Raw genomic sequence first — 22,775 nt, 5'->3', positions numbered from 1 at the left:
CCCGAGGAAATGGCCGGCTAGGTATTCCACTTTATGTGTGGGATACCCTTATGGAGATTCATCCTGAATTACTCAATTGATTTTAATGTATTAATTTCAGGGTGAAGATCCACCCTAATGGCTTAATTGATCTTAATGTACTGATTTTAATATGGACCTAATTACCTACTTGATTACGGTTACCTAATTAATTGTAAAACTTTGCCTTTTAATATGCGATCGTGGACCTCTCTTTTGTTCCCTACGATTACGGTATTATGGTCATGTCCCGCGAATATGGGGATCCACTTAGCAAAGACCCTTCGGTTAAATCATCATAGTCCCTCGAATGTTGCCTTTGTCCCTCGATGACCCTTCGGTGTAGCCTACAGTTAAATGATGATCGTCCCTTCGAATGCTAAGGTATCCTCACAACTGTTGCCTTCAATGACCAATCGATGACCCTTTCACATCCAAAGGATAAAAATACTTACTTCTCAATAGTAAGGACAGTTTTACCCTCATAAGGATAGGAAATGCCCGGAAAGACCTCGGATAGGTATAACTCTTAATTGCTTATTCACAATTTAAAACTACTTTTCACACCTTACACCTTTCAAAACCTCCATCAGAAAATCACCACTTGGCATACATTCGCACTAGAATCATTGCCGAGTTATATTTTTTCTAAACTATTTTCAAAACTAAACGAGATAACCACTTTGTATACATTCATTCAAGAATCATTACAAAGTTAAATTCTTCTTTTCAAAACATTTCCTACACATCTCTCAAACACTTTTTCAAACTAGAAAAACATAAATGATTGAGCAATTAAGAGCCCATGGATAACCATGGGTACAAAGGGTGCTAACACCTTCCCTTTGTATAATGTACCTCCCGAACCTAAGAATCTAAATTAAGGTCTTTCCTGTTCTTTTCCACCTTTCCTTATTGGATAAAAGAAAAGTCGGTGGCGACTCTTGCTAACCGCGACATTGCGATTAAAAACACATAAAAGTCAGTTCACCGTATCCCAAACAGTGTGGTGGCAACATCATCACCACATCCCAATTCCTTCAATAGATTCATAAGCCACATAGCTTGGCACACACCTAACGACGCTGCAATGTACTCGGCCTCACAAAAAGAGAGTGCTACAACTGGTTACTTTTTCGAACACCAAGAGATTGGTGTACTACCAAACATAAAGATGTACCCCTCCGTCGATTTTCGGTCATCTTTATCTCCGCACCAATTAGAATCGGTGTAGCCAAGTAAATTTCACTTACGCCCCGTGTCCGATGCGGGAAAGAGAATTCCGCAGCCAAGAGTACCTTTCACATATCTAAGGATCCTCTTGACCGCCTCCAAGTGAGACACCTTAGGTCTCTCCGTGAATCTACTCGTAATACCGACACTAAAAGCCAAATTCGGTCACGTATTGCATAAATACCGTAACGATCCAATATAGCTCCGATAAAGCGTTGGATCGACATCATCCTCCTCATCACTTTTGGACAACTACACTCTAGCCTCACGAGGTGTAATAGAAGCATTACAATGCTCCATATCACACTTTTTCAAAATATCTAGAGCATACCTCCTTTGGTGCATAAGCAGCCCCATTTTTTATTTGTGAAACTCTATGCCAAGGAAGTAATTCATGACACCAAGGTCCGTCATCTCAAACTCTCTCATGAGCTCACTTTTTAACCTTGAAATACTCTTGTCATAGCTGCCCGTAATCAAGAGATCATCAACATACAAGCAAAGTATAATAACACCATCATTCGTATCCGATCTCACATAAAGTCCATGTTCGGATACACATCGTTTGAAACCAATGTCAATAAGAAAGCCGTCAATACGTTTGTTCCAAGCTCTTGGAGCTTATTCAAACTATGCAACGCCTTGTGTAGCTTGTAATACTTCATCTCTTGTTTTTTTATCACGAAACCGGGTGGCTGTCCCACATAGACTTCCTCAACAAGAGGACCATTCAAAAACGCAGATCTGACATCCATTTGGTAAACCATCCAATTGTTGCTATGCGCAATACCAACAACCAAATGAATAGTCTCTAATCTAGCCACCGGTGCGAATACCTCCTCATAGTCTATACCTTCTCGTTGGAAGAACCCCTTCTTGTATTGTTTAGCCTTCACACATTCCTCACACAATTCAATTGGAATATTAATGTGTGGCAGCCCCGTTACCATTTCACTTTGTTGCAACATTCTTAGATCCCTAAAATTAAGGTAACCAAGACGGTAATTTCATAACCACTCATCTCTACTTACCGCGGTAGCTAGACAACGATGCTCCATAACCTTTAACTCAACCTTAAAGGTTCTATTGGCAGCCATCGGCGCTTTTAGAATCAACACACCATTTGAATCCAAAACGCGTAAAATCTTATTCGCCAAACGAATTTTGTATCCTCTTTAAAGTAATTGGCCAATGCTTAAAATATTACGCTTAATTCCCAGTATATACAATACATATTTGATCCTTGAATGTCCATCATTCCTTTTTCCGATCAAAATATCTCCTACCCCTTCAGCGCTTAAAGTGGTGTCGTCGGAAAATTTGACTTTACTTTTTGCCGCTTGATTGATTTTCACAAACCAATCTTTTCGACCCGTCATATGTGTTGAACAACCGGAATCCAAGTACCACTCATCTCTCCCTTGGACTCCATCACGAACGGTAACCAATGCACTTCGATCCGAATGCGTTTTCCTGCTATTTTCCGGAACGGTACAACTGCTGTCCCGCAAATTGTCACTACTGTAGTTACTGCCTGGAACATCCGTAATGCCATAACTCTCCTTCGTGATCATTACTAGAAGTGTGTCCTCATCATCTACCTCTTCCCTAGCAACCTTGGCTTCATTATTGTGATTCTCATTCGATTTACCACGACACGAATTTGCAAAGTGTCTAAACTCTCTACACTTGTAGCATTGCACCTTACTCATATCACGCTTCTTAAAACCATTGCTATGACCATTATCCTTAGAGCTACTTTCACCCTTTTCACTCGTCGAATGCTTTGAATTTTACGAATCGTTTGAACCAAAATTCTGAAAATTTGATTTACCTCTCGCCGCAAATTTTCCTTTCGACCTCTTATTCTTTTCATTGAAATGCGCTTGCAAAGCAATCTCCGCTTTGGCTTTGTCGGCGCCTCTCTCCTCCATCATTTGTTCATGTGCCTCTAACGAACTTTGCAATTCATCCTTGCTCAAATTTGTTATATCCTTTGATTCTTCAATAGCCACAACTATGTTGTCGAAACGCGACGTTAACGAACGCAATACTTTCGATACAACATTCTGCTCAAGAATCGTTTCCCTACAAGATTTGATTTGATTAACTAACCGGGTTATGCGATTAATGTAGTCGTTTATCGTTTCTTTGTCTTCCATTTGTGTTAACTCGAACTATCGCTTGTAAGTTTGTAACCTTACAACCTTCGCTTTGACGACATCGGCATATGCTTTCTCCAAGATTTCCCATGTTTGCTTCGCCGATTCACAATCGCCGACCTTCTCGAAATTGTCGCTATCAACACACAAATGAATCAAGAATAAGGCTTTGTGATCCTTCTCCTTCTCTTCTTTGTGTGTAGCTCTTTGAATGTCGGTAGCCTCTGCCCCTAATTGTGTAACTCCATTGATGACGATCTCAAGCACCTCTTGATAACCAAACAAGACCTTCATTTGTTTCGCCCATTTATCATAGTTCTTCAAATCAAGAATCGGGGAATTGGTGGAAATTCGATCATTGGAAACGGTTGTCATTGTTGCAGCGGATTAGGATCAACAATCAAAGCTCTTGATGCCAAATGTTAGAGCATAAAGACTCAAATTGAAGGTTTGACAATGATGAAAGATAAGAAATTGGGGAAGATGAAGTTGAGAGAGAATTAGAGAGAACATAATGATATTGGATGAATAGTAAATTTGGCATTAATTGGAATTGGGAATATTACAAGAGTATTTATACATTGAGAGAATAACAAAAAATACAACTCAAAATACAACTAAAGTGACCCAACAATTAAATTCTGTTATTTTTGAAAAACTAGTAAGTAATAACAGAAATTTAATTGCATTTGACAGAAACGGAAGGAAAGCTTTGAAGAGACAAATTTCAAACACACTCTCAGAACGGGTTTGGATTCCCTCCCGTGGAAAACTCACATGAGGTAGTCCAGTCTATATATCTACCCTTTAATTATTATTTTAATAATATAATTAATACGCAGTAAAATAAATTAATGGTTAGGATTAAACTGGATGAAAAATTCATTGGAGAGGATCTTCTCGCCTCTCAGAACAAACAATGAAGCAACACATCTTTTGGCTAGAGTTTGTGTAACTAGAAGTAAGAAAGAGAATGAACCGGGTTGCCCTAATGGAGTCCAAGTCCATAAGTAATCAATCTCTTTAGCTGAGTTTGGTTGTGGTAGTGGTGTTTTTGACCCACTTGTAATCTAACTTTTTTTTTATTATCTAGAATCAGAATTTTTGTTTCAAAAAAAATTACACTCATTTAAGTCAATTAACATATAACACTTGAACTACTTCATCTATTTTTATTTTAAAAAATATTATTTTTAAAATATTATGTGATTTTGATTATATTTTTTCTTCAATAATATATTTATTATATTGAATTTTAAATTTTGCTTTTTAATTTATAAAAAATGAATTTAAAAGAAGTTTTAAAATTATTATTTTTAAATCTTTTTAAAGGATAAAAAGAATAGTTCATATTTGATCACATTCATGTATATCTTTTTATTGCTTTGTATCACCACGATTCACACCTCAGTGGCCCATTTATTGAAAAATTGAATATCTTTATTATTATAAATTTTGTGTATACATTTCAAATTAATATTACTAATTATATTATACACTGCATTTATACCATATATTTATTAAAAAAATAAAAGTAATCATTTTCTAAGAAAATGGAGAATATCAAAGACAACCCACGATCCACACCAATGTTTTAAAAATTAGATCGAACATCAAATCGATAAAATTTACGACTTAAGATTTAATTGGTTCAACCGATTAAATTTACGGTCGAACTATTTATTAATTAAATTAATAATATAAAACTAAATTTATCATATATGTTCACAACTTATTAAAATAAATATTTCAAAAATCTATTACAAAATTAATAAACAATATCGATAATTTCATAATATATATAATAACATAACATAGTCTGCACTTCATTTCAACATTTATTTAAAAATAATTTGATTAAATTAAAAATTATAATAAAATAAGTTAAACTAATTCAAACCAAAATTAAAATACTAGAATATAATAATTAAAATAAAATTCAAATAGATACCAAAAATAAATAATACAATATATTTTATTAATTAAAAAAAATGAATTTGAGTTGAATTACGACAAATAAATTGAGTTGAATGACAATCAATATTGAGTTGAATATCCTGATTATGTTTAAAAGAGATGATGTGATGGTGACTGAGTGTAGTTAAAAGAAAAATTATAATGGAGTGATAAAATTTAAAAGTTTTTATCATTTAAAAAAAATATGTTTTTTTTTGTGATTGAAGAATAAATATTAATTTTAATATTGACATATTAAAATTTAAAAATAAATTTAAAAATGACTAATTTGATGTTTTTTTGAATCAAACGGTTTTACAAAACCGACCCCGGTTCTTTAATTCGAATGGTTTTGAACGGTTCAATTCGATTTTTCCAATTTTACTCTGATTTTGATCCACTAACAACTTTGAAATATTGATCCAATCTGATTCATCTTCAATTCTTGATTTAATCGATTGAACCGACCGATTCAACCCAATTTTTAAAATATTGATTAAAAAAAAATTACTCCCCCCACTCAATTCTCACAATAACTATTCATCACTCAATAAAACTCATATTTTCAAACATAAAAAATTATTTCATCTTCTTTCTCTATACAAACTATCATAAACGTAGAAAAAAAATGCGGGCACTTTCTCTCTTGATTTTTAAATATTATTTTTATTTAAGGTTGAGTGATCAATTCAATGCACTATAAAGACAAATAATATATATATATTAAAAGAGACGATTAACTATTATTTTAATTAAAAGAATGAGGTTTTTAACACTATAAAATAATTGTATAATTTTCTATTTTCCCGAGAAAATGAGTAAAATATGACAGAGATTTTTAAATTTACTTATATTATGATAATTTTTCTTATCGTGTTTATTATTGTAACAGAAGGTGGATGTAAGTGCATTTGCTCTTTTCTCCTCAAAATTCTTCTATATCTTATGCACAACATTATTAATATTCTTCTTTTTTTTGTTATATGACATCACAGATTTACAATTTTGCTACGAAGATAAAAACTGCATTAAATTGCGGTGTCTCGTTCCTAACAGTCCAGCGTGTGTAGGAAGTGTTTGTCGATGTGTTTATCAAAAGAGAAAAAACTTCTAAAATAATTTTCTGGCACTTCTAAGAGTATATTTACATTTAAAACTACAATATTCATACTTTTATGATATTTCTCCTAATTCAGTCTTTGTTCTTAGGTCTTTTAATTAAGTTGGATCATCAATTTGTATTATATTATTGTATTATGTAATTGTTGTTACATTCAATCTCTCTCAGAAGTTATGTCATTACACAATTGTACTATGCACTCTAATAATAAATAAGCGAAATAAATATCATTTTTTCCATCTACATTGTACCTACATTAATTTGGTTTTTGACGGTTGAAATGAAACTTGAACCTTGAGTCCAGAGATGAATATTTAGAATAGGTTAAATATGATCCGAATATGTATTTTTGCAAATTATCAAAGTTGAGTTTGAATTATTAATTTCCTTAAAACTAATGTGTATGATATGATGATGTTAAACTGAGTGATGTCAAAGTTGATGTTAAACGGATGAAGTCAGATATGATGTTAAATTAGTTGATGTCGAGGTGGATGTTAAACCAGTTCTGTTCAGGTAGATGATAATGAACAATTTACAACTATACAAGAGTTTGTTGAGCGAGAACATATGCCCCAATAAATCCGCACACAAGCCGTCAAACTTGGAGTCGGTGTTGTAATTAGGAGGTCTGATAAGTGGCACAAACCAACAACCTATTTAGAAGTCGAAACAGGATGACACCGAATCGAGAAAGTGTGATTATCCTTTTAATGTTCGTGGATACTGTATGGCGGATAATACATGGAAATTTAATGTAGTTTATGGTATACATAATCATTACTTGTGTCATAAGTTAGCCGATCATCCCATTATATGTCATCTTAATCATGAGGAGAAGGTATTTGTTTCAAAAATGACATTTAATATGGTGCCGCCCAAAAACATACTTGAAACGCTGAAACAGAAAAGCCCTCAAAATGTCTCAAATATCAAGCAAATAGATAATGTTTGTGTCGTAAACAACAAGGCGATAAAAGGATCAAGAATTGAAATGCAACATCTGTTGAAGCATCTGAATGATGATCACTATGTTTCTAGGTAAATAGTGGGTTAGGATGGAGTCACAGTTCAAGATATATTTTGGACTCATCCTGATTCCATCAAACTATTCAACACATTTTCCATTGTGCTCATGATTGATTCAACATACAACAGAAACAAGTATCAACTTTCACTTCTAGTTATTGTTGGTGTTACTTTGAAAGATATGAATTTTTTAGTGAGTTTTGCATTTTCGGAAAGCGAGAAAAGAGAACAACTTTACAAGGGCTTTGGTAATGTGCATGCATACATTGAAGGACCAAGAAAATATGCCAAAGGTCATTATAACCTATTGCAATACTACACTAATGAATTGAGTTACAAATGTGTTTCCTACATCCTATGCATTACTTTATAGGTATCACATAACCAAAAATGTGAGAAACAAAGTTAAACCTGCAGTAGGGACTAAACAAATCAAATGTGAAGATGGGAAAATGGTCAAAGTTAGTGTAGTAGTGGAAAGAATAATGGATTATTGGAATGATATTATAAATTCTTCTATGAAAAAGTCACATTAAGAATTTGTCATACGGTTTAGGAGGGTGTGTGCGAGATATCCATATTTCCTGAAATATGTTGAGAGCACAATTCTAGACCAGATGAAGGAGAACATTGTATGTGCTTGGACTGATCAAGTTAGACACCTTGGCAATACAACAACTAACTGGGTTGAATATGAACATGCTACACTGAATAATTGGTTAGGAAACAATAAATCTGATTTTTGTAGAGGTTGGGACTTCATGAACCATAGGTTCCGAAAACAATATAGTGAGATATAAACATCTTTTGGTGGAGCATTATTGTATTAGAACACGGATTCAAAGACAACATCCTTTATTCATATTTGGTTGGCAACATCTCTAGGACATGATTGAGTTTTATTTATCATGAAGCCAAATGAGCAAAGAAAGTAGGATCAAATAGTTCAAAGTGTACTTGTACACTTAGGAAGACGTACGATCTTTCATGTGCTTATTTAATTGCAAAGAAGATGAAGGTTTCTACGCTGATACATATGATGAGATTTATACTCACTAGAAAAAGTTCCAATTTAATGTTGATGGTATGATGAAGGATGATAAATCAAACATATTTATCATGACCAAGTGGGAAGTGATCGAAGAGAGATTTATGAAAGTAGATGACAACATGAAATTGCACATCAAAGAGCAATTGAGAAAGATTGTCTATCCTGAAACCACATATTTGAAGCCACCCTCAGAACCGTTTAAATCAAATATTTCCCCTAAAAAAGGTTAAACAGACCGAGAGTGAAAATTTTACAAAGCAGTATCCTTCATACTTTTAACATGTTGACTCGTGTTTTTTGGATTCTCCAACTCCTAAATCTCAAAAAATTGTTTTCAAGGGTTTGGCACTAGCAAACCATCTCCATCACCAGTGTTACAAAAAAATATCCACATTAAAGAGATGTCATTTTTTATGCATAAATACATTGAGCTGGTTGTAGATGTTAAAGGTGATGGCAACTGCGATTTTCAAGTTATTTCAGATTTGCTCGATCAAGGAAAGGAGAACCACAAATTTGTCCGTCATGATCTTATAAAAGAGTTGACGATGCATAGGGAATCATACACAATGCTATGCGGGAAAAAAGAAAATTAAAATACAATTCTCAATTCTCTTGATTGACAACGAAGGGAAGATTCGATTTAACAATTTTGAATTGAAGACAAATGAAAATTTAAGGGTTATGTGAAATACATTTCAACATTACAAAGCAAATGGAAAAATCGAAGTGGATGCGGTGATTGTAAGATCCGTCGAAGATATTCTAAGGATGTTACAACGTCCTCATAAAATATAATATTAAATTTATTTTATTGGTTATCTATGTAATGTTAATGATTATCTATGCAATGTTGCATATTTTGAATTTAATATTTATTTTACTTCAAGGTTTTGCATCTCTTACCGCTGATTTGTGGTTTGACCACACAAAGTGTATTCTAGAGATTCATCTCTGGATTGACCTTAGTATAGCTTCGAAGATGTATCTCCGAAAATATTTTTGAGTAACATGGAGTGACTCACTTAAGAAAGTATTGGAATTATATAATTTAAGTATGTATGGAGACACATCTTCAAAATCCGAATCCATAAACTTTTATGAATTTTCATCGTGGTGAACTAACACCCCTAAGGGTGGGAAAAGAAATGCCTACAAACTAAATACAATAGACTTGGAGATAAGAAAAAGGCCCAATATCTTAAATTAATTTTGTCTAATGCCCTATCTCAAACTATAATGGATTCAATACATTCTAAGTTTGTGAGATAAAACAAACAACTGGCCAAGATGAAAAGCTTTTGTGAACAAGTCAGCCACTTGTTTTGTTTAGTGAATCATGAGATGAATAATGTTGGCTTTAATTTTGTCATGTATGTGTAAGTCCATCTCTATGTGTTTCTTTCATTCTTGGAAAACCAGATTGTTTGCATTATGGATGGAAGACATGGAATATGGTAACAGGCTTTGTGCGTTGAACTCCCAATTCATGAAGAAGAAAAAAGAGCCATTGAGTTTTGCAATTTGCGTTGGCTAAGGCGATACTCTTCTTCATAGGAGGACCATGGAAAAATATGTTGCTTTCTTTCTTATTCCATGTCTTCCGTCCATCTTCTTACAAATCTCCATGTAAAAAAAAGTTGTGTTAACATCTCATTGACAGAGGTACAATTATTAGAAGCAGCTAAGAAGAGAAGAATATGAATGGCGGTCACTTTAACTACTGACCACAAAAAGGATATCATATCACCGTCAAGTCTTTTTTGTATTATACTAATTAAAATTAACTGATTATTTCCGTGACCTAAAAAGACAAACACGCCATATAGATACATCCAAGAGACATTTAGCTATTATTTTAATTCTTTAAATCAGGTTTTTACTCTATAAGATGATGATATAATTTTTTATTTCTATAAGAAAACGAGAAAAATATGGTCACAATACTTAAGTTTGTATATATTATTATGACTACTATATTTTTCATATTTATCATTGTAATCCAAGGGGAAGGTGAGCTAGTTTGTTGTTTTTTTTTTCCTAAAGTTTTCTTCTATATCTTATTCATAATGATTTATTTTCTATTACTAGCATTAATTTTTTTTGTTATTTGACATCACAGAAGATATTACTATAATATGCAAGGAAGACTGGAACTGTCCAGATTGGAGGTGTATCGAACCTCAAGTTGCAAAGTGCGTAAATTATATTTGTCGATGTTTGTGAGAATTTACTAAGTTCCAAACTTCAATATGGTACTTCTAAGAATATATTCTGAACCTTGAGTACCACCGGTGATTTTGATCTTGTTTGAGGTTTTTTTTATCTATATATAACATTGTCATTCAAAGAAACGTTACATTCAATAACTCTTATAAAAACTAATGATGCAAACAAACACGAGACATTGATTGTGTGTTTACTCCTTTCAAGCATATTAAATTGTTGTATAGCATTGACATGCATGCATAATCCATGCATGCAAATATTTGCTAAAACGTCTAACATTGAATCATCATAGCTCGTTCTATGTAGTGGACAAGTGAACCTGAAGACAATCATAACAATTAACAGTCATCTCTGCTCATATTCCTAATCAATGTTTCACTTTCTGGCAAACCCTTTTTGCCACCTAACAATCGAAAAATATGTGCTCCATATAAGCACAACACACAAGACATATCAATATTCGAAGATAAAACACCTCTTCTAAACAATTGATCCTTACACGCGATCATGTTTAGAAAAACCCTCCAACCGAACACCCTTATTCTAAACAAAACTTGAACTTTCCATATCTTTTCAAAAACTTCTGATTTACCTTCCTCTTGTTCTTCACTATCTGATTCCTCACTAATCAAAATGTGGCCTGAAATCATAATATATCCCTCGATAGGCTCCGACAACCAAACAATAGTATCTTCATCTTCTTTAAAAGACCAAAACTCTCTCAAAAACTTGAACTTTCCATTCGTTCCAAAATTCTAAAATCCCCCTACCTCCATTCATCTCTGCTCATGCCACCCATGCCTTTCACCACTTCCTCCTTCTTGCTGCTCCTGTTGTATAAATCCGGAAATAGATTTTTTAGGTTGCTCTTTCCAGTCCAAAATGGACTATTAATCCCATTTCCAACATTTTATTTAACATTTCCTACAAAATCAAAATCATTCAAAACGTTTGTCTTTCGAAGCTTAATTAAATATTTCCACCAAGATGATTTCGGAATCTTGAAACTTCTGCTTTCACCGGTCAATGTTTGATGAGTTATGTTTCCATATCTTTTCCTCAAAAAATACGAGCAAGTATTTCCTCTCTCCACTAAAATCCTCCATCTCCATTTTATCATCAAAGCTAAGTTGAAATATTTTATTCTCTTCACCCCTAAATCTCCTATACCAATCGATTTGCACACTTGATTCCAGCCAACCCAATGAATTCTCCTACTATCATCTTTACTGAATTTGTTCTATGTATTTCCATATTTTCACCGGCACTTTATAAAAAGAAGACCAAAATATCGACAAGCTGCATAAAAGTGATTTTAATTAATAATATAAGACCCGTTTGTTTTGGTTTTTTTTAAAAATGATTTTTATAGTATTACATATTTTAGTGTAAAAAAAATTTATAAAGAATTTTTTATAAAAGCTTCAAATGAAAATTTGATTTGAATAGTTATTCTTAAAATGTTATTTTAGATATTTCATCATTTTATCGAAATATTTTTTGGATATCAAATTTTCAAAAAAATTACTTAATTTTGAAGTTATTTCAAATAACTTTTCATAAAAATCATTTTTAAGATACAACTTTTTGAAAAAATTGTGATTTTGACTATGATTTGATCTTCAATAATGTATATTTATGTTATAGAATAAACAATTCAATCTTTTAATTTATAAAAATCAAATTTAGAAAAACTTGTAATATTTTGAAAAACATTTTTGTAGAATTCATTTTCAAAAATACAAAGAAAAAATCTATTTTTTTAAAGTTAAAATAAACTGGCCCATAATTCTTACTCCGAAAGATAACAATCTCCCTTTCCACTTTTCCAATCTTGATTTTAATTTGGCCAAGAGAGGTTCCCGCATCTTGATTCTCCTCTAGTTGGCTCCTATTGGAATACCAAGAAAGGAAAAATACTTATTTTCAACCCTGCAAGATAAAATATTTGCTGTTGAATTCAAAAAATGGTTGCTTAAATTTATTCTTATCACTCTACTTTTGTTGAAGTTAACTTCCATCCCTGAAACTAGCTCAAATCCTCTCAATATTACTTTAATAGCCCACACGTTTGACCAATTCCCTTCTCCAATAATCAACGTATCATCAACAAATTGAAGCATTTCAACTTTACTCCTGCCATTTATCATAAAGCCTCTAAATTCTCTAACCTCTTTTGCCTTCCTCATCAACCCCGATATCCCTTCAACCAAGATAACAAAACTAAGGGGTGATAGAGGATCACCCTGCCTTACGCCCCTTCCTACTGCAAATTCCTTCGTTGGACTCTCGTTAACCAACACCGACATATGACTTGAAAAGATGGTCGCTTCTATCCAAGATAACCACAAGCTACTAAACCCCATTTTTTCAGCATATATCTAAGAAAATGCCAACTCACTCGATTGTACGCTTTTTCAAAGTCGACTTTGAAAAGTAAGCACTCATTCTTTCCTCAAGAAGTATAGTCCACCACCTCATTGGCAACGAGAACACCATCTAAAAGTTATCTTCCTAAAACAAAAGTTTTTTGGAAATTTGTGATCAAGAACCCAATACACTTTTCGATCCCAAACCTAAAAGTTTCATCAACGCCTTGTATAAACACCCTACTAAGCATATTGGTTGATAATCGTTAATCTCTTAGGACTTTTACTCTTAGAGATAAAAGTTAAGAAATAAGGGGTTATTGATTTTGATATCTTAGCCTTTCTATGGAACTCATTAATGAACCTAACAAAGTCTTCCTTCATGAAATGCCAACACTTTTTGATTAAATAAAAGTTGTAGCCATCCGGACTCGGACTCTTCGACCCCTCACAGCCCCAAACCGCCTCTTGAATTTCATGCTTTGTAAAATGATCTTCCTGATAACACCTCTCAGAATGAGATAGAACTGTTAGATCAATACCTTCAAGTTGAGGTCTTTTGTGATCTAACTCCTTGAACTTTTCACTGAAATGCCTCCGAACCTCTTCCTTCACCTCTCATATTTTGCACTAAATTACAAAGGGAATACACATTTACTACATATTAGAACTTGTCCTTCCATTTGAATTTGATGCCCAGATATCCAACTCCCTTGAAACTCAAGATGGGTTTTAACAAACTCTCCTTCCACAACATTATCAAACCTCCCGACTTCCCTATGGAACTTACATAATACCATCACACCTTCTCCTGACCTCATAAGCTACAAACAACTGATGAATCTACATACTTGATTTTATATTCTTGAATGAGGAAAATATCCGCTTTACCTAAACTTATAACTTGGCTAATTCTCTTACATTTCAACAAATCCCCCCTCTCTCTGATGTTGAGATAACCAATTATAATTGATTTGATTTAGTTGACGCCTTCTTGAAGTTCCTTATCATTTTGTCTTTTGCCTCCATCTCCATTATCTTCTTTTTGTAATCTTTATTTTTATCTTTTTTGTTAGGTCTGTGGTTTAATCATTGGCAGCAATTTTGTTAAAACTTGTATCACAACAAGATGTTGAGAAAGATGTCATGACATGTTGATCAGACATCTTTGCAGGTTTTGTTTTACTTCTTGGAAGACTTATTTTATTATGAGATATCTGAAGATTCTCTGAATATTTAGCTATCATATCTGACTGTCTAAGAAAATTTATTTTAGGAACTCTTGTTTCGTTTCCAGCTATGCATTTGTTTCAGAAAAAAGGATGTTGAGACATTTTAAGGAAACATTAGATTAGATTTGATTTGATTCTGCAGAAGATTGTGCAGACTGGATGTCAAAACATTTAAGGAGACATCAGATTTGATTCGGTAGAATGGATGTCAAAAAGTTTAAAGAGACATTAGATTTGATTATGCGGAATGAATGTCAAAACATTTAAGGAGACATCAGATTTGATTCTGCAGAATGGATATCAAAACATTAAAGGATACATCAGATTTGATTATGCAGAATGGATGTCAAAATATTTCAGGAGACATCATATTTGATTTGATCAAATATTATGCAGAACAGATGTCAAAACATTTAAAGAGACACCAAATTTGATTTGATTTGATTTGTTTTGAATCTGCTTATTTTTTAGCCCGTGCTATTCTAGGGCTATTTAAAGGGTGATTCTAAACCTAAGAAAAGGAAGAATTTGCACTGGAAATTGTTATTGTTAGCGTTTAGTTGTCATTGTTATTTGTGAGCCATTATAGGATCTCTTTGATACTTGAATTGGACCGGGTTTATTGAGTTGTAATTGTGAATCACTCATGAGCTTTTAAACAAAAGTGTATTATGTTTCATAGGAAGTGTGTTTTCTGTTCTTTGATTATTTTAAGTTGTTATCACTGTTATGTGATTGAAGGAAAGTGAGAGGGGTCTCATATCTAGGAGAGTCTTAGATAGAAATTCCAAGGGTAGTGATTAGGTGAGAAGTTTGTAAAACCAGAGGTTATTTAGAACTTCAAACTAATAATTATAGTGGATTTCCTTCCTGGCTTGGATGCCTCTAGATGTAGGTGACGTTGCACCGGACTAGGTTAACAATTGATCAATGTTATTTACTTCCTGCTTTTTACACTATAATTGTTTCTGGTGTGACATGTCCTGATATTAATGTTATGACATCGCATACAACATCTGATATCTGCGTACCAGAACTTCAATTGGCATCAGAGCAGGCACCCTATTTTGTTTTGGGTGAGATCTAGGGAGATACTTTCTGGTGCCATGGAAGGAGGATTTTTTAACATACCACCCATCTTAGATGGAACCAACTATGACTATTGGAAGGGACGTATGGTGGCATTCCTAAAATCTATGGATAACAAGACTTGGAAAGTTGTCACCAAGGGTTGGGAACATCCTGTCATGAAGGACAAATATTGGAAGGCTACTACTGACTTGAATCCTAAAGAGGTCTGGTCTAAGGAAAGATGAACTGTCTCTTGGAAACTCCAAAGCTTTGAATGCACTATTCAATGGAGTTTACAAAAACATATTCAGGTTAATAAACGCATGTACCGTGGCCAAAGATGCATGGGAAATTCTTAGAACCACCCATGAAGGCACATGTAAAGTGAAGATGTCTAGACTTCATCTTCTCACTACCAGATTTGAGAATCTAAATGATCCGCTGTCGCGCGCGGATCAAAAACGAGTATTTTTGACAAAACGTAGTTAGCGACAAATTGACTCGGATTATCGTCCTCACAAGGATTCTTGAATGAATTAACCAATGATAGTAACGATTAATGGGGTTTTGGTTTGTTTAGGATTCAATTAAAAAAATATATTAAAATAAGTGATTATTGAAATAAGCTTTAACAACAATTTACTGATTCGGTCTTTGCCTATCATCGACTATCGTAATTCCAACCGCAGATTAACTATTCCTATTCGATTATAATATCAACTGATAAGCGCAATTGATAACATAAGTTGTATGTTCCTATTATCCGAATTAAGCAAACAGGATTAAGTTTCATGAATTAAGCAAACATGAATTAAACGGACTCGATAACGAATTAAGCAAACGAAATCGTGACTATAGTTAGGAACACACAATCAATCGGATTAAATCAATATAGCATATGTAAATCGGATTAAGCAAACAAAATACATATATTAATATTGAAAGGAATAAAAAACCCGAATAAGAATTACTAAAATCTCAAGGTATCGGAACCCGAATACAGCAAATTGTTTAGATCGTTTAGTTCTTCATGAGAATTCTTGCCAAAGTTTTCAAGTATTTCGTGAATAGTCATCCTCCCCTAATCTTATGCGGCTGCTAGGTATATGGAAAACAAGGAATTTGGTTTACAACCCAACTGGATCGAAAACATAACTCAAGCCCAAAACTAATGACCCAAAACTTAAATAAAACTAATGCTGCAACTTCAACGAATTTTTTTGGCCCTGCTACAATCTGATTCAGCTCTCGACTTCTGAACAAAAGTTATAGATCTTTTTCTTAGCTTTCCATCGACTGGTAGCACGTCTCAATCCGATACTCCTAGCTCAAGATATGATTTTTCTCGCAAAAGCTGCTAATGCTGAAAATTAAATACGAAAATTAAATAAGTGCAAAAATAACATAAATTATGAAAACACATTAAAACATAAAAATAATCAAAGCAAACCGAAGAAATGCTTGAGTTCAAACATGAAAGAATGTGCATCAAAATGCACTGATCACTAAATATGAAAGATGATGAGAGTATTCATGATTTTCACATGAATGTTCTTGAAATAGAAAATTCATCTAGCGCCTTTGAAAAGAAGATGTCAGAAGAAAAGTTGGTTAGAAAATTTTTGAGGTTCCTACCTAAGAAATTTGACCTGAAGGTCACAACCAATGAAGAAGCCCAAGACATCAACAACACGAGAGTAGATGAATTTATTGGGTCACTCCAAACTTTTGAATTGGGTATTAGTGACAAATCTGAAAAGAAGAACAAGAGCATAAATTTTGTATCCAACACTAAAGATGAAGAGGATCAATGTGACTTGGAGACTGATGACGGAATTTCTAATGCCTTTGTGCTTCTTGGGAGGAAATTCAATAAGGTGTTGAAGAAAATGGATAGGAAGTCGAGACCTGATGTCAAGAACATGTCATTCGACATCAGCAAGAACAATGATTCTAAGAGAAAAGCAAGAAAAAAAAATACCAATCAAGGAAAAGGTATTAAGTGTCATGAATGTGAGGGTTTTGGTCACATTATATTAGAATGTCCCACGTATCTCAAGAAACAAAAGAAGGGCTCGTCTATTTCTTTGTCTGATGATTCTGAAGGTGAAACTGATGATGAAACTACTAAGCATGTTACAGCTTTCACTGGTAGATATGAATCTGATGAAGATTCTTGTCATGAGGATGTATCTTATGAAGAATTGACTGCTTCCTACAAAGAGCTTTGTGTCAGAAGTGAAGAGGTGTGTAAGACAGGAGAAAAGCATAAAAGAATCATAACTCAACTACAGGCTAAAAAAGAAAAACTTGTATCTATTGTCACTGATCTTGAAAATGAGGTAACTCTATTGTCTTCTAAACTTGAAAACATTACCAAATCCATAAGAATGTTGAACAATGGGTATGATATGCTAGATGAAATTCTTCAAGTTGGAAAAAGGGATGGAAACTTAAAAGGTATAAGTTTTAATTACCAATATCAAAATAAACAAGGAAAAACACATATGACAAAATTTATTCCTCCAGAAAGGAAGTATGAGCCCATGATGTCCGACCAAATGTTACAACATCCTGTCGGACATCAGGAAACTCAAACTAAAGTCAAGTTTTTCCATTGGAAATGTCATTATTGTGGTAAATATGGACATATAAATCCTTTCTGCTACAGAATGCATGGTTATCCGAAACATCCAACATATCCTAGGGCTAATCATGTAATGATTAAAACTAGAAAGGAGTGGAAACTTAAGGTTGTTGTCTCTAGTCTTATAGCCCATACTTCTCTTAGAGTTTCATCTAGACAAGACTGGTACTTTGACAGTGGTTGTTGAAAACACATGACAGGGGTCAAGAAGTATTTGGTGGACATTAATTCTTATTCATCTAGTTTTGTTACATTTGGTGATGGAGCTAAAGGTGAAATCAAGGGTATATGAAATATAGGTTGTATTGGTCTTCCTATACTAGATAATGTTCTTCTTGTGAAAAGATGGACTGCAAATCTCATCAACATTAGTAAGTTATGTGATCAAGGTTTAAAAGTCAATTTCACCAAGTCAGAATGTTTGGTTACAAATGAGAAGAATGATGTTCTGATGAGAGGAATTAGGTCTAAAGACAATTTCTATTTATGGATACCACAAGAAACTACCTGTTCTTCCACATGCATAATGTCCAAGGAAGATGAAGTCAAGTTGTGGCACCAGAAGTTTGAACATCTGAATCTCAAAGGGATATATCTTGGTCACTCTACAAACAACATATCTTACAAGGTATTTAACTCCAGAACCAAGGGCATGATGGAATCCATTAATGTTGTGGTTGATGATTCAATTATTGTAAAAGGGACTGATGTCAATGAAGATGTTGGAACATCACCTCAGCAGACTGATGCTTTAGAAAATATGGAAGACGTTGAGTCCAACATTTAGCCAACAAGGATTAAATCAGATAACCCTTAAGTCAACAAAGGTCCCTATATCAGAATTCAGAAAGATCATCCAAAGGAACTCATTATTGGAAATCTTAATGAAGGGATCACCATTAGATCTAGATATGTGATATACAATGCTTTCTTTGTCTCAAGGTCTGAACCTAAAGATGTGAAGAAGGATAAGTATATTAATATTATAAATGTTGATGATCTAGATTCTGATGATGAGCCTATTAGAAATAGACTGGCTTCAAGTATTGCTAAAAGATTAAGGAATAAAACAAGGAAGAGTGTTGCATCTGCAAGCACGCTATCTAAGGCTCCCAAGAAAAGTGTTATTGTTGGAGTTGCTATAGGTTGAATCAAGGTTATAGCTCTTACTAACAAAAGGAAGGAAGAACCTTATAGTGACTTTGAGTATGATGTCAAACATAATGTCCAAGACATCATGCCTCTAAAGAAAGTTGTTAGGAAAAAGGTCCCTGCTAATGTGGATGAAGTCCCCATTGACAACATTTCTTTTCACTATGTTGAGAATGTTGAAAAATGGAAGTTTGTGTAGCAAAGGATGTTGGCTTTGGAAAGAGAACTTGGAAAGTATGCCCTTGAATGTAAGGAGGTAGTAAGTCTTAATGAGAATGCTGATGAAGATGCTGCTACTGAAATAGATGCCAGTTCTGACATTTGATATGGTTTGATTTGTGGGCATTTGCCCTAAATATTGCACCTCTTGTTGCCATGGTATGTACCTCTAATTCACATGGCCTGCTACTGCTTTTCTCTATTTTTTTGTTGCCATTGATGAATGTATACTTGGTTTATCATATTCTGTCTGTCTAAAAAGGGGGAGTGGGTAGTGTAGAGTTGTGCTAGTTGTGCTCTTGATTTTTTTCCTGTGTGAAGGTTGTTTCTTTGAGGGGGAGTATGTTTCATGTGTGATAGGAGGAGTTATTTATGTGTTACTGATCATGACATTCAGGGGGAGTTTGATTTTTTTGGGCTTAGGCTGTTGTGTACTTGTTGTGATGTCAGACATAATGTCTTGACAGTTTGTTTCAGAGAATTATGTTTGTGATTAGGCTGTTGTGTACTTGATGTGATCTCAAACAAAATATCTTAACATTTTGTTTCAGAGAATTTTGTTTGTGCTTAGGCTGTTGTGTGCTTGTTGTGATGTCAAACATAATATATTGACATTTTGTTTCTGAAGGAGGCTTAGAGTGTGAGAGTTTATTTCTCTCTATGTATTTTCTGTGAGGTTGGGTTTCTTCTACTTATTTATGTCGCGTGTGCCTCTGATATGTCTTGGTGTTATATAAAGTGTTTGGTTGTTTGGTTTTTGTGCTTGTGATTATTAATGTTGTTTTATCTTTTCTCCAACTATATGCTGCAAAGATTCTTTTAGCCAAAATTTGCCAAAGGGGAAGATTGTTAGGTCTGTGGTTTAATCATTGACAACAATTTTGTTAAAACTTGTATCACAGCAAGATGTTGAGCAAGATGTCGGGACATGTTGATCAGACATCTTTGCAGGTTTTATTTTACTTCTTGGAAGACTTATTTTATTATGAGATATCAGTAGATTCTCTGAATATTCAGCTATCATATCTGACTGTCCAAGAAGGTTTATTTTAGGAACTCTTGTTCCATTTCTATCTATGCACTTGTTTAATAAAAAGGGATGTTGAGACATTTTAAGAAAACATTAGTTCATATTTGATTTGATTCTGCAGAATATTGTGCAGATTGGGCGTCGAAACATTTAAGGAGACATCATATTTGATTATGCATAATGAATGTAAAAATATTTAAAGAGACATCAGATTTGATTATGCAGAATGGATGTCAAAACATTTAAGGAGCCATCAGATTTGATTTTGCATAATAGATGTCAAAACATTTAAGGAGACATCAAATTTGATTCTGCATAATGGATGTCAAAATATTTAAGGAGACATCATATTTGGTTTGATCAAATATTATGCAGAACATATGTCAAAACATTTAAAGAGACATCAAATTTGATTTGATCAGTTTTGGTTTGATTTGATTTATTTTGGATCTGCTAATATTTTAGCCTGAAGTCCATGCTATTCTAGGACTATTTAAAGGGCGATTCTAAATCTTAGAAAAGGAAAAAGCTGCACTATAAATTGTTATTGTTAGAGTTTAGTTTTCGTTATTATTTGTGAGTCATTCCAGTATCTCTTTGATACTTGAATTGGTCTGAGTTTATTGAGTTGTAATTGTGAATCACTCATGAACTTTTAAGAAAGAGTGTATTCTGTTTCGTTGGAAGTGTGTCTTTTGTTCTTTGATTGTTTTAAGTTGTTATCACTATTGTGTGATTGAAGGAAAGTGAAAGGGGTCTCATATCTAAGAGAGTCTTAGATAGAAATTCCAAGGGTAATGATTAGGTGAGAAGTTTTTAATACTAGAGATTGTTTAGAACTTCAAACTAATATTATTATAGTGGATTTTCTTTTTGACTTGGATGCCCCAAGATGTAGATGACGTTGCACCGAACTGGGTTAACAATTGACCTGTGTTATTTACTTCCTACTTTTTAAACTATAATTTTTTTTGGTGTGACATGTCCTGATATTTGTGTCGTGACATCGCATACGACATCTGATATTTGCATACCAGAATTTCATATTTCCATAATTCCCAAATTAATGATTTTTTGTCGAACTTTTTTCCAATATTTTCTAGGTTTTCTCAAAATCGAAAAATGCATTACCTCACATCCGAGTTGGTAGTCGATTCACAACATAAGATGGAGCTTCCCAAAAATCGATCCTCCTCCTCCTCCCTAAGTGAATTGACTATTTTGGTTGGAATTGGAATGTTGGATTTTGAAAAAGGGGTCAAGCGTTTCAAAGATGTTGGATTCAAAGATTTTACTATGTCTTTCAAAAGAGCTAACTTAACACTTGCCTTCTGAGACGACTTTTTCACTTTCTGGATCTTGGTCCTAATGGGTTTCTCAATACCAACCATCATTTTGGATAGAGGTCAAAATCCGTAAGTCATTTTTGGTAGACCTTATGATATAAGCTTGGTACTAAATTTATTTTCTCTACTTCATGTCATTCTCAAACATATGGAAAACATAAGTAACAAATCAAACTCTTGGTAATTTTCTTAGATATCTTCTTTAAAATAACGTCAAAGCTTGGAAAGATTGTTTACCTATAGATAAATTTTCATATAATAAGGTTCCACATGGAAACGTTTCCCATTTCCAATTTTAAGTTATGTATGGTTTTAAACCCCTCACCCCATTGATTTGTTGCCTCTACCTATTATTTATTCTTTAATATACTTAATGGTGAGGCTAAGGTTGAATTTTAAAAAAAATTGTATGTAAAGGTCAAAGATAAAATTTAACAATGATGCCTATGCAAAAAAAGGATAATAAAGGAAGAACAACGAGTTGTGTTTCAACCTCGAAGATTAGGTGTGGGTGCACCTAATAAAGGAGAGATCTCCCTTATTGAGGAAATATAATCTCCAACCTAGAAGTGATAGTACCTTTCAAAATTTAGAAAAAATTAAGAACAATGCTTACAAAATTGATCAACCCGATGACTATGGGGTAAGCTCCACTTTTAATGTAAGTGACTTAACTTTGTTAGATGTATTAGAAGTAAAGCTATGAGACTCCAAATTGAGATGGAAGAAAACTTTTCTATTTTGTTGGGTTTGAAACTTGTTAGAGAGCTCAGGGAAGACAAATTATTTCAAGTATAATTTATTTCTAACTAAGATTCTTAATTGAAGTGTGATAAAATTATATAAATTTAACTTTAATATCTTAGTTGGCTACTAGTTCAATTTAGAAGTCCATTATGTAGTTTGGACTT

General features: G+C 33.4%; 1 protein-coding gene across 1 annotated transcript; it reads right to left on the bottom strand.

Moving 5' to 3' along the window:
* Positions 1-12,678: 12,678 nt before the first annotated feature.
* LOC127088083 (uncharacterized mitochondrial protein AtMg01250-like) lies at positions 12,679-13,164 on the bottom strand. The gene has a single exon (XM_051028999.1). It carries the CDS (start codon positions 13,162-13,164, stop codon positions 12,679-12,681), a length of 486 nt encoding a protein of 161 aa, XP_050884956.1.
* Positions 13,165-22,775: the final 9,611 nt, after the last annotated feature.

Source organism: Lathyrus oleraceus, chromosome 1 (genome assembly GCF_024323335.1).
Source record: "Lathyrus oleraceus cultivar Zhongwan6 chromosome 1, CAAS_Psat_ZW6_1.0, whole genome shotgun sequence".
Classification (NCBI taxonomy): Eukaryota; Viridiplantae; Streptophyta; class Magnoliopsida; order Fabales; family Fabaceae; genus Lathyrus; species Lathyrus oleraceus.
Note: the sequence above shows the minus strand (reverse complement) of the source record. Positions and strands in the feature narration are given on the sequence as shown.